Raw genomic sequence first — 12665 nt, forward strand, 5'->3', positions numbered from 1 at the left:
AGAAAGATAGGAAGAATAAAGGAACAGACAGACAGGAGAAAGAGAGAAACAGACAGGCAGGAACAATCAGACAAGTATGAAGAGAGACAGACAGACAGACGGGAACTATTGGACATATGTGAACGAAGATGGCCCAAGAAGGAGACAAAAAAGAGAACCAGAAATGTGAAGAGACAGACAGGAATATAGAAACGAGAAAATATGGATAGAAAAATCGATATACAGGCAATAGGCAAGTATGGAGAATGAGACGACCTGGGAGACACAAGGCAAGGCGGAGAGACAGGCAGACAGGAAGGCAGGTGGCGAGAGGTGGCGTGCCGCAGGGTAAGAGGAGGAGCCGTAGGCGGTGCAAGACTTCCACCCAACTTCCCCGACGCCGTGAATCAGTGTGGTGACGTCACGCGTTAGTCAACCGCCCACCGAACAGGATGTGTGTGTGTGTGTGTGTGTGTGTGTGTGTGTGTGTGTGTGTGTGTGTGTGTGTTAATGTTCCCTCTCGCAGGTGTCTCTCGTCTCGTGCTGACTGACACCTGGGGGTTGCATGTTTTTTTTTCTTTCTTCTTTTTCTATTGATTATTATTTCTGTTATTATTGGATTGATTTGAATTGGTAACCCTTATCATTACTTTTGTTGTTATTGTTGTTGTTGTTGTATTATTATTATTATTATTATTATTATTATTATTATTATTATTATTATTATTATTATTATTATTATTATTATTATTATTGTTATTATTATCATTATTATTATTATTATTATTATCATCATCATCAACATTATCATCATCATTATCATTATCATCGTTGTTATTATCATTGTTGTTAGTTTTGTCGTCGTCATCGTCTTCATCGTCGTTGTTGGTGTGTGTGTGGGGTGGGGTGGGGGGGGTTGCTGCTGCTGTTGTTTGCATCCTCTCCCCCACATTTCCTAACACCAACGCGACGGAAATTAAAACGCAAATAGAAGCTGACGTATGCAAGTAAAAGATAAGGAAGGTGACGGTTGCGGAAGAAACCCGACTTATTGCCCAAAGCTATTGATAACACGCTCCGATCCTTTACCACACGGCTGATAGCTGAACACTATTGGCCAAGAAAGCTCATAAACGCTACAGGGTGCAAGCAGAGGAAAACAAACCTTGAGGTCAAAGGTAATATCGAACAAACGTCCAGGGAGCATGAGGACCGAGAAGGGGGGGGGGGGGGGGGAGGTAAAGTTCGCCTTATCGCGTTGGCGCACTGATAGCGACGCAATCATCCTTTATCACTCCGTAAGACACTTGTGAAAGCTGAGGCCCGGGAAGTGTGACAGGGACCCCTAGTAGGCAAACAGGAAGGCAAGGAAGCAAGCAGATACAGAGAGAGGAAGAAAGATAAAGACATATATATATAGATATATATATATATATATATATATATATATATATATATATATATATATATATATATGAAGAGACAGATAGGTAGAGAAACAGGCAGACAGGGAGAAACAGGTAGACAGAGACAGGGAGACAGCCATAAGCAGATAGACAGACATGCAGACAGGGAGACAAGCAGAGGCATATATACAGTGGAACAGACATACAGGAAGACTGGTAGAAGCAGATGGGCAGAGAAACAGGCAGAAAGGCAGACAGGGAGACAGGAAAGCAGGGAAATAGACAGAGGTAGAGACAGACAGAGAGATAGACAGGAAGACTGGCAAAGGCAGATGGGCACAAACACAGGCAGACAGAGAGACAGAGAATAAACAAAAGCAGACAAGCAGACACAGACAGACAGTGAGACAGAGGAACGGACAAAGACAGACAGAGACTGGCAGACAGGAAAGCAGGCAGATAGACAGGAGTACAGGAGAGAGAAAAGCAGACAGGAACACAAGGAGGCAGGCAGAGACAGATGGATATAGGAGCGAGCAAGCTGACGAAAGGGCTGACAGTGCATGCAGGCTCTGTGTGTGTAGTGAATTGTGAACCCTCATAAAAAGTCTTGACACCTTTTGGTTTATAGATTGGAAACGAATATATATCAAATGAAGAAAAAAAATTAGCCTCATGTGTGTGTGTGTGTGTGTGTGTGTGTGTGTGTGTGTGTGTGTGTGTGTGTGTGTGTGTGTGTGTGTGTGTAATTCACCCACGGCCTGGTCACGGGCTGGACTCGTCATCGCCAGGCAGTACCCTCCCGGTTAGAGCAAGGATCATTAGTCGATCTCTGGGTACTGCAGGGACCTTTATACACCACACACCCCATCTCCCTTGCTCAGGGGGTGACGGTAACTGACTAACCGGTCCTTGTCAGTGGAAAAATCCCGGCCTAAGCGGAGCTGGAACCTCCGCCTGCCAGACCGCGAAGCTTGGCAGTGCAGAGCCTTACCACTGAGTTACCAGAGTGGTGTGTGTGTGTGTGTGTGTGTGTGTGTGTGTGTGTGTGTGTGTGTGTGTGTTTATGTTAAAAGACAGACCCAGAGCTAAACAAAAGATTTATAAAAGAACACGTCGACCTTGCAATGAAAAACTGAAGAAAATACATTTATTTGTCTGCCTGTCTGTTTGTCTGACTGACTGTCTGTCTGTCTGTGTGACCTTTCAATACACCTCTGTAGCAGACACACACATCAAATGACCGCTCGAGAGAGAGAGAGAGAGAGAGAGAGAGAGAGAGAGAGAGAGAGAGAGAGAGAGAGAGAGAGAGAGAGAGAGAGAGAGAGAGAGAGAGAGAGAGAGAGAGAGAGAGAGAGAGAGAGAGAGAGAGAGAGAGAAGAGAGAGAGAGAGAGAGAGAGAGGAGAGAGAGAGAGAGAGAGAGAGAGAGAGAGAGAGAGAGAGAGAGAGAGAGAGAGAGAGAGAGAGAGAGAAGAGAAGAGAAGAGAAGAGAAGAGAAGAGAGGGAGAGAGAGAGACTTGATGATCATGCTTCTTTGGGCCTCAAGCTTTTTCCTCCGTTGGAGGAGGCTGACGATGAATAACACACACACACACACACACACACACACACACACACACACACACACACACACACACACACACACACACACACACACACACACACACACACCTGGAGTTGCTATCTTTTTTCAATCTGACATAACGATCGATAAAAGGGTTTCCCGTTACTCACCTTATGACTATATTGCTACACGTCAGAACGGCTTGGAAGAAGAACGTCAGTAGAGTAGTTTGGGAATGTAATGTTAGTATGTGATGATAAGAAACAAGAAAAAAGTAATATATATGTGCAGGCTGAGTTGATAAGTTTCCCTTACAATATATTTTTTTCTTCTTATACGAGTACAGTATGTGGCAGCAATAGTTATTTTTCCTCAGTTACGTTTACATACATAGTTTGGCCTTTCTTTTTCACTAGATAGATAGATAGATAGATAGATAGGGAGATAGACAGATGAACAGATTGACTGATAGATAGATAGAGGAACAGACAGACAGACAGATGCTTCCCAGAATTCGATGACAAGATTTACTGACGATGCACTGGCGACTCCTCACACACACACACACACACACACACACACACACACACACACTTCAGCTTCCTCGACGCATGGTTCTTTATTTGCGTTAGCCTTGAAGTTTGCCTCATTGTTTTCCTCTACAGACGCTACAATTAACTAATCCATCATCATTGCCCTTGAGCTGTCCTGGGATAGCTCATAGTTGCATTATCCCCTCTACATGTCTATATGCATCTTCGCGTTGTTATGTAAACTTTACCTAAATTTATCGATAATCATAATCAAGAGAACTCATCAATGTTTTTTTTTTTGGTTGTTGTTATTTCATTGATTTACTTCATCTAATGTAAGTTTGTTTGCAAATAGACTTTCTTTTCCACTAGACAGATATATAGATGGATAGATAGATAGAGAGATATAGAGATAAATAGAGGAACAGACAGACAGACATAATTATACCATCTTAACAGTGAACAATATGAGCAAAGAATATGGAATTACCACACGCGAATAGAGAATAAAAATGAGTAAAGAAGAATACCACACAAGAATATAGGCAATGGTAAAGTTGGGGACATATATACTATAACTGCGCTGTGGCCTCGGTGCTTATCTGCGGTTCAGGCACACAGATTCTAAGCTACGTATTGGCGTGCTACCCTCTACACCACGGGGACTAGAATAAACAAAAAATCAAACAGAAGTGGGATTGAATGCAAAAATTCTCTCCCCATTGCAAAGACTTTCTCTCCAACTCTCACCTGAGCCGAACGGAACAGGTAAATACTTGCTGCCTCGCGTCATTCATCCTTTCTCGTATACTTAGAAGGAACAGTAATAATAATACCACTTATACCACTTATACCAGAAATCTACCCTCTAATTCATATATGTGGAGTTTATATTTAAGAGTTTCGTATATCTGTGTTCAACCGCCCATCAGTAGATACATCAATTCTTGCGTTATCAGCTGTGTGTCATCAGTATATTGTTTCTTGCGTTATATATTTTGTTTGTCATTCTGTATTCGCCGCCACGTTCCCACCATCGCACTGGCATATCGTTTTTCCTTTCTCTCCTCGTCCGTCGTATTGTTTTCTGCTGTCGAAATACATTATGCATTAGTTTTACGTGAAAAGGAGAAGTTTCGAGGAATTTAAAAGAGAGAGAGAGAGAGAGAGAGAGAGAGAGAGAGAGAGAGAGAGAGAGAGCGCATTCATCCACCTTTACACCTTATAAAGACTTGCCCGTCCACATTCTCTCTCTTCCACTGTCGGAATATTTATGTAGCACTGTCGGGCTAATGCGACGGAGATGAGCACTGAGGCCACGCCCAGCCATAGCGTATGCCCTCAGCTTTACTTACTTTATTATCCTGCTGCATCTCCTCCGCCACCCTTACACCTTGCCACGTAACACGTTGCCTGGTGAGGTGTTGAATATGGTTAGCCTCAAAAGAGCGAGGAGACACACTCAGGTTCACAAGCTGTCCCTTCATTCCCTAGAGGTGAAAGTGAATACGGCTCCCCAGTCGCATATCCCGTAACTGCCCGCCCGGAATGCGTAATGAATGAATCACTAATATACGGTTTCTCTTGCTTGGTTTCCTTTATTTATGTCGTTTGCACCATATGACAAATATTTACGATGTTATGGCTGTGGGTTAATATACCTTCAAATATATTAATTTACATAGTTTTTATTATTCACGTGTATATATATCTTTGGTGGGACTTTATCATGAAGTTACAAGGAATAGCTAACGTAAATTGATTAATGCAATTAGAAAACTAATTAAAGTTTAATCACGCGTTACCTCTCTTGACCTTGTCCTTGGGGCGCGGGAAAATGCAATATACAGCCAATCACGGGAAATCAGGTAACAGGTAACCTAAAAAGACACTTCCGCTGAGCACACACCTGGACAGAAATGCCGCCATTCAAAGTGATACCTGGCGACAGAAACCACTGACAGGGAAGACGTAGTCATCAGTCACGGCGCCGTAACCTTGGCTGTTTGAAGACACCAACAGGAAAACGGAGTTAGGCAGGCCAGGTAGGCGGGTGGCAGCGGCGTGTGTGGTGGCGACAGTTGCGAGTCTGCGGCCACTTCACGCTACTCAATGGGGAAGACTCACACGCGGCAGCTTAATGCGTAGCTACGAATCATAATGCATTTTGTAGTTGTCTTTAAGAGTGACACAGGTCTAGAGGGGTAATAGGGTGAATGAGTGAGATGTGGCAGCGGCAGGGGCCTCGCTGAGACGGTTCACCGTTCACGTGCGAGTGTTCGGCGTGAGGAGGAGGAGTCGCCGCCAGGGGACGCCGCGCCGCCTCCTCTCCGCGCTGGCCTTCAGTTGTCACACAGCAGCGGGAGGGGTTAGTGCGGCGGTTTGTGAGCGCTAACACTATGAAGGAGCCTCCGTCCACTGTGGGATTTAACGAAACGTGTGTGAAGTTTGCCGTGCATTGAAAGAACGAGTGGGGGACACGAATTAGCAGCCCGTCCTGTAGTTAGTGAGCGTGATTGAAAACTGTGATTATGGGCAGGTGGTTGGCGAGGTGAGGATATCCCAGCGGGGAGAGTGAACATGGCGGACCCAGGGAGCTTACCTGAGGCCGTTCCCAGCAGAACACCTGAGCTGTGGCAAAGCAGTGGCCTTGCGAGGGCCATGAAGGCTTGAAGGGTGGCGCTGAAGGTGCACGCCGCCAGCCGGAGGACAGGCGAGATGAAGGTGACGGTGTGCTTCGGGTCTGTGCGAGTGGTGGTTCCCTGCGGCGAGGGCGAGTTGCTGGTGCGGGACCTCATGCAGAAGGCCACCACCCGCTACAAGAAGGCCATAGCCAAGGTAAGGGGCGCCCTGCATGCCCGGCGGGAGGCTGCTGAAGGGCTAGGGGCTGGGGCTGCGTGGCGGGCTGTGGGGCTTTGAAACACTACTCGGCCTGACCCTTTGTTCCCCCCGCTGGTCACCTCTGGCACGTCGCTTCCGCCGCTGCCCACTGCCCACACCTGGCACTGGGCTGTGGGCCGAGTATGGGCGGCACGCCTAGCACCCATGGCCTTGCTGCTTGGCCCGTGGGGGCGGTGCTGTGCCTGGCACCCGAGGGACAACGGTGACCTATTTACTTAGCACAGAAACCCAGTGGTGGGACGGCGTGTTTGTTTGGCGCCTGGGGGGAACGAGGACGAGGCCGTCTGTTCCTACTACACACACACAAGGGAGGAAGGAGGTGGAGGCCGCTGCTTGATTTGGCGCCCAACAGGATGTGTGTGTGTGTTTGTGTGTTTCACGCCGCGCCGCAGGACCCACGAGGGAGGAAGGGAAGGGAAGGAGACTTTAACGTGTTACTCATCCAGCCTTGCCGTTGTTGCCAGTGGTGGTCGGGGTTTTCCTTTTCCCTCGCTTTAATTTTAACGCCTCGCCCGTATTTGGTCTGACGCCGACAGTTTTATTTTTTTATTCGGCATTTCGTGACCACTTGATTGTGACTGGCTGACAGACTGTGGGGCTGCCTGATAGGCTGTGGTTCACTGACTGGCTCTGTCACTTCCTTCCTGAGTGGCAGCATGGCTATTTGAGTGTGAGGCTGACTGAATGGTTCTGCAACTTGTGTCGCAGTCTAGCTGTCTGACAGACTGACTGACTGGTTGTGTGACTGAGTGGCTGCCTGACGCAAGGTAACGCCAGGTGACCCATATGTTGAGGTGCGTTAGTGACTGCCAAACCGTGACATAACGTATGCGTTGACAAAGGCAGGAAATATGTCATATTTTGAAATTCCAGATCTTATTTCAGTATGGGGAACTGATGTATGTGATAGTTGACGCCTTCCCCTTTTACATTTTTCATTGTTCATTGTCATCAAACATTCTCATCGACGAATAACATTTGCTTATGCCCAATTTGCCAAGATAATTCTATTTCACCATTATTCCTCATTAAAGTATGTCACAATAGGTTACCGAAGATATTATTATGGCTATGGTAGGCCAGTTATCGAGAAATTGGATTGTACAACCAAACTTCACTGCATGTTTGAATAACAGTGGAGAAATTGTAAACATTCCAGACATGCCAATTCCTTTTTGTTGATACACGGAAATGATGAACGCTACCGTGTGTGTGCGTGTATATGTGTGTGTGTGTGTGTGTGTGTGTGTGAGAGAGAGAGAGAGAGAGAGAGAGAGAGAGAGAGAGAGAGAGAGAGATGAGTGCGTACAGCTGACATGCCCGTTTCCCTCCCCCCCCTCTTCCCGTCGTCCTTGTAATGAGTGGATATAAAATGTTGCACGTGCCTGATGTAACCACGGCAACAGCAACAGGAAGAAGGAAGGGTGACGAGAGGGAGGAGAAACGGAGGGAGGGAGATTGAGATAGGGGGGGGAGGGAAAGCAAGACCAAGACCAAGGAAGGTAGGAAAGGAGGGAGGGACGCCGAGCCCAGACCAGCCAGCCACATCTTAGCAGTTTTCAAATAGCGACCTTGTTCCCTCTGACAGTATTAGCCAGTGTTCCGTGACGCGGCGGAAACCAACAACGGCTGACTGACTGGCTGGCTGCTGATACCGATGAATGGGTGGATGGAGGGAGCGAGTGTTGGCGCTGAGTCGCAGGTCGTTGGCTTGCCAGTGGGGCGTTTGAAAACATTGAAAAAGGGAGCAAATAAATGAGTAAATAGTAGTGTGGTTGGGCGGGTGGCAGGCTGTGCGGCAATCTCGTTTGGTCGGTTAACGTTTCGACTCTTTCGAGTATAGCAGTGATGGCTTTGTTGATAGCTTGTTGTGTGGTGTATTGGTGGAGTGGGGCCCTGTGTGCGTGCATGGGAGGGAACGGAGGGAGGGAGGAGACAGACTGGATGGGGACTGGGGAGAATGGGAGGGAGGGGCCATCGACCATCACTTCGGGACCCACCCAACCCAACTCATTTGGCGCCAAAACTCCATGCCACTCACCCACCGCCCAGACCAGACCTGTCCCCCCTCCCACCCCGTCCCTCCACCTCCCACCACTGATAAACATGCACTCAACCTCCCTCCCTCCGCGCCACAACCTAACCTTCCCACCTACTCGCTTATCACCCCAACCACACCCTCATAGCATTCCTCCCCCTCCCACGACTATCCCTTAATATGAAGCTTCCGAATTCCTGTGTTTTAACGGCTGCGTGTGTTTGTCAGGGGCGTGGGGGGAGGAAAGGACGAGGCTGAGTGGTTGTAGTGGTAACATGAGCATCAAAAGAAGCAATAAAACGTGAATCTGTGACGTCAGGAGTATAAATAACGTTCAGTTCTTGTTTATGACGGAAGGAGGGTGGGAAGGGAAAGGGAGGTGAACGTTGAGGTGAAGAACGCAGGAAGAGGAGAGAGGGAAAGGAGGATTATCTAGGGAGAGGAAGGAAGGGAGAGGAAGAGAAAAGAGGGCGTTGGGGTGTCTTTTGGGGAGAGGGAGGAGGTAAATTGTAGGGTGGAGTGATACTGGAATTCTTGTCCCTTGTGCTGTGTGCTTTGTGACGGGGAGGTTAACCAACTGACGAACACACACACACACACACACACACACTCACACACACTCTGACACACACACCTGGCGTATACCTCCCACACATATTATACTCTCTCTCTCTCTCTCTCTCTCTCTCTCTCTCTCTCTCTCTCCAGGTATTTGTGTAGGAGGGACAGGAGAGGGAGGGGGGGGGGGCTGTAAGGCTAAAGGTGGGGTGTGGTAATCGTAAGCGTTTTTTTCCTTTTCTTTTTTGGATTTTTTTCTGAGTGAGTCGTTCTTTCACCTGACCTCCTCCTCCTCTTCTTACTCCTCCAACTGACATTACTACACTAACTACTACTACTACTATTACTATTACTATTACTGCTACTACTTTTTCTTATTCATTCCAATTTTCCTTTTTTTAATATTATTACTATTAACATTATTATACATTACTGATCATGAGCCTCACAGAAGAGCATAAAAGCCATAATACCACTACCATACTTATATTATCACCACAACCTACCTAGCCACTTACCCACCACTCCACCTCCTCTCCTCTCCTCCCTTGCTTCACCTTCGCTGGGGGTTAGAGAGAGAGGAGGAGGAGGAGGAGGAGGCAAGGCAAGGGAAGGACTGGCCTGGGTGGCATTCTAGCTTACTCTCTTCGGAACTCTCAAGGCCATCTGGGAACCCACCACCACGACCACGACCAAGGCTTACGAAAGGAAAGAATCAAGGGGTGACGTTCTCTTACAGCGGCGCGTCTGGCTGGCTGGCTGGTGGGATGGCATACGTTTGTGTTTTTTGGGCGGTGGTTGGGTGGGTGGGTTGAGTCGGTTGGTGTGTGTGGAGGGGCTAGGGGGGGGGGGGGAGGGAGGGTATGTGTTTATGAGGGTCTTGTTATTGCCTGGGTGCCTGGCTTTCCGACCCTCGTTTTTTCCTTTTTCTTTTTTTTTATACTTTTTTATTTTCTGTTTGGGTGGAAGTTATCAATGTTTAGTTTATTTTTTTAGGTATTGTGGTTGGTCATTTTTTTTTTTATGTCGTATGTGATGTAAAATTGACTTTAGTAGGTTTGCATATGTGTGTGTGTGTGTGTGTGTGTGTGTGTGTGTGTGTGTTTCCCATAGCATTTTTGTTCTCATTGTTGTGTTCATATTTTCTCAGTCTTTCCTCGTTTTTAATTGTTTTGTTTTTTTGTAGCCATTCACTCGCCATTTGACTCATATTTCTCTCTCTCTCTCTCTCTCTCTCTCTCTCTCTCTCTCTCTCTCTCTCTCTCTCTCTCTCTCGACACCCCCATAGTAAAATAAATCTAAGTCAGTGTGGCTACTGCAGCTCTATGTAATCTCTCTCTCTCTCTCTCTCTCTCTCTCTCTCTCTCTCTCTCACGACCTCCCTTCACTCCATTCTCAACGACCCGACTATCGTGCTCTGATTTTAAAGTGAACAAGAAGGGAAAGGAGCAGAGAGAGAGAGAGAGAGAGAGAGAGAGAGAGAGAGAGAGAGAGAGAGAGAGTCAGGTGATGGTGATATCCTAGTGGTTGTTAATAGATGTTATGTCGTCTAAGGCAAAATATTGACGCCTGGTAAAGAGGGTGTGTTGTAGTGGTGATGGAGGTAATGATGGAGTGTTTGGAGAGAGAGAGAGAGAGAGAGAGAGAGAGAGAGAGAGAGAGAGAGTTGTGTTGATGGTGGGCTGGCATTTATGATTCCATGGAGGTGGTGGTGGTGGTGATGGTGCTAAGTTTGTTTGGAGAGAGAGAGAGAGAGAGAGAGAGAGAGAGAGAGAGAGAGAGAGAGAGAGAGAGAGAGAGCACTGTTGTTTTTCAGATGTGATGTGTCAGGTGGGAGGTGGAGGATGACTGCGTGTGTCTGTGTGTGTGTGTGTGTGTGTTGCAAAGGCGCGTGTCAGCTGTATCGTGTGTCGGAATAGCTAGCTGGGTTGGGTGACTAGCTCGCATACACACACACACACACACACACACACACACACACATTCTTTTTAACGTGTATAGCACTTGTACATCTTCATATTACCTCCAGAGAGAGAGAGAGAGAGAGAGAGAGAGAGAGAGAGAGAGAGAGAGAGAGAAGGAAAAGTGTATGAGAAGGTAGAGGGGAGGGAAGGAGATTGAGAGGTGAGGTAAGATGAGAGGAAGGAAAGAGGCCCGATAGAGGGGAGGAGGAGGAGGAAAGGTGAAAACTGAGGCAGGGAGAGAGGGAGGATAGAAGAGATGAGGAGGAAGGAAGGGGGAAAATAAGAGGAAATCGAAGAGCATTATGTATTTTAAGTAGATTGAATGGAGAGAAAAGAAGGAATAGGGGACGGGATAAGGAAGTATGTGGCAAGGAAGAATATTAAGAAAGAAAACAGAGATCATGTGTCTTATGAATATATATGAAATGTGGTGATGAAACATGAGATCAAGAAGAAAGAAGTAGAGGTTCGTGATGCTATATGAGAAAGGCCAAAAAAAAAAAAAGTTGCATTGAAAGTAGAGACGAGGAACAAGAATAGACTCAAAGCAGAAAAAAAGAAGTGAATGTATGAAGCAATAGAAGGGAAACAGTCAGAGAGAAACAGGTTAAGATTATTGAACCTCTTGGTGAATGGTGACGCAGGAAAAACAAGGCAAAAGAGGCTTGAAATAAAGACGTTAGAGAAGGTGGCACTAAGAAAGAGGGGATAGGCGGTTAATAAGAGCAGTTGAAGGGAAAGGAGAAGAGATGTTGGAAGAGAAGCCGAGAGAGAGAGAGAGAGAGAGAGAGAGAGAGAGAGAGAGAGAGAGAGAGAGAGAGAGAGAGAGAGAGAGAGAGGAAATGGAGGAGGGTGGAGGAAGGATTAGAAGGGGAAAAAATATATGAGCAAGGGAAGATAGAAATGGAAAGAACATGGGAAGCAAGAAGAACGCAAGAAACAGGGAAAAGGTGAAGGGAGCCTAGAGGAAGAAAGCAGTGTGGAGAAAAAAATAATGGGAATGGAGGAGAGAAGAGAATAGAGGATAGGAGTGAAGGAAAGAAGATAAGGGGAAGGGAAGAGGGAAAAATGAGCTGGGAAAATAGGAAAAGAAAATTGAAAGAAGAGAAGGGAAAAAAAAGTCCAAGGGAGAAGAGAAGAGAAGGGGAAGGGAAGCAGAAGGAGGAGGAGGTTACGGATGAGAGGGATGAAGAATAGATTAAGAAAGGTGACAGAGGTGAAGGAAGGGCGGGGAGGCGAAGGGGGAGAGAGGAATAGAGGGTGAAGGGAGGGCAGAAAAAGACGGGAGGGCAGAGGGGACTAAGAGAGACAGGAGGAGGAGGAGAGGGAGCTGTGTGCCATCAGAGAGGTGAAGGGTTGTTATCCAGTCTAAACAGTCTTGAGTGGTGTGTGTGTGTGTGTGTGTGTGTGTGTGTGTGTGTGGAGAGAGCAGACCTGCACCACACAGGCTTCCATTTTTTCATCTCTCTCTCTCTCTCTCTCTCTCTCTCTCTCTCTCTCTCTCTCTCTCTCTCTCTCTCTCTCTCTCTCTCTCTCTCATAAAGGTATTTCCTCTTCTTAAAAGGGTGAATGAGCGTCCCTGACCGAGACACTGAGACACTGAGACATAGAGAGAGAGAGAGAGAGAGAGAGAGAGAGAGAGAGAGAGAGAGAGAGAGCAAGGGTCAGTTCCTGTAATCGCACTCCAGAGCTGACACCTCCCTCCTCCTCCTCCTCCTCCT

At 46.9% G+C, this 12665-nt stretch overlaps 1 protein-coding gene across 1 annotated transcript in view; it reads left to right on the forward strand.

The window, feature by feature from the left end:
- Window positions 1-5785: 5785 nt before the first annotated feature.
- The window catches only part of LOC126998380 (partitioning defective 3 homolog), a 108822-nt gene continuing 101942 nt past the window's right edge, over window positions 5786-12665 (forward strand). Inside the window, exon 1 of the mRNA XM_050859990.1 lies at window positions 5786-6321. Within this exon, the coding sequence (XP_050715947.1) occupies window positions 6202-6321 (120 nt within the window). The 5' untranslated portion in view covers window positions 5786-6201. The remainder of the gene's footprint in view (window positions 6322-12665) is intronic.

This window comes from Eriocheir sinensis, chromosome 14 (assembly GCF_024679095.1).
Source record: "Eriocheir sinensis breed Jianghai 21 chromosome 14, ASM2467909v1, whole genome shotgun sequence".
Taxonomy (NCBI): Eukaryota; Metazoa; Arthropoda; class Malacostraca; order Decapoda; family Varunidae; genus Eriocheir; species Eriocheir sinensis.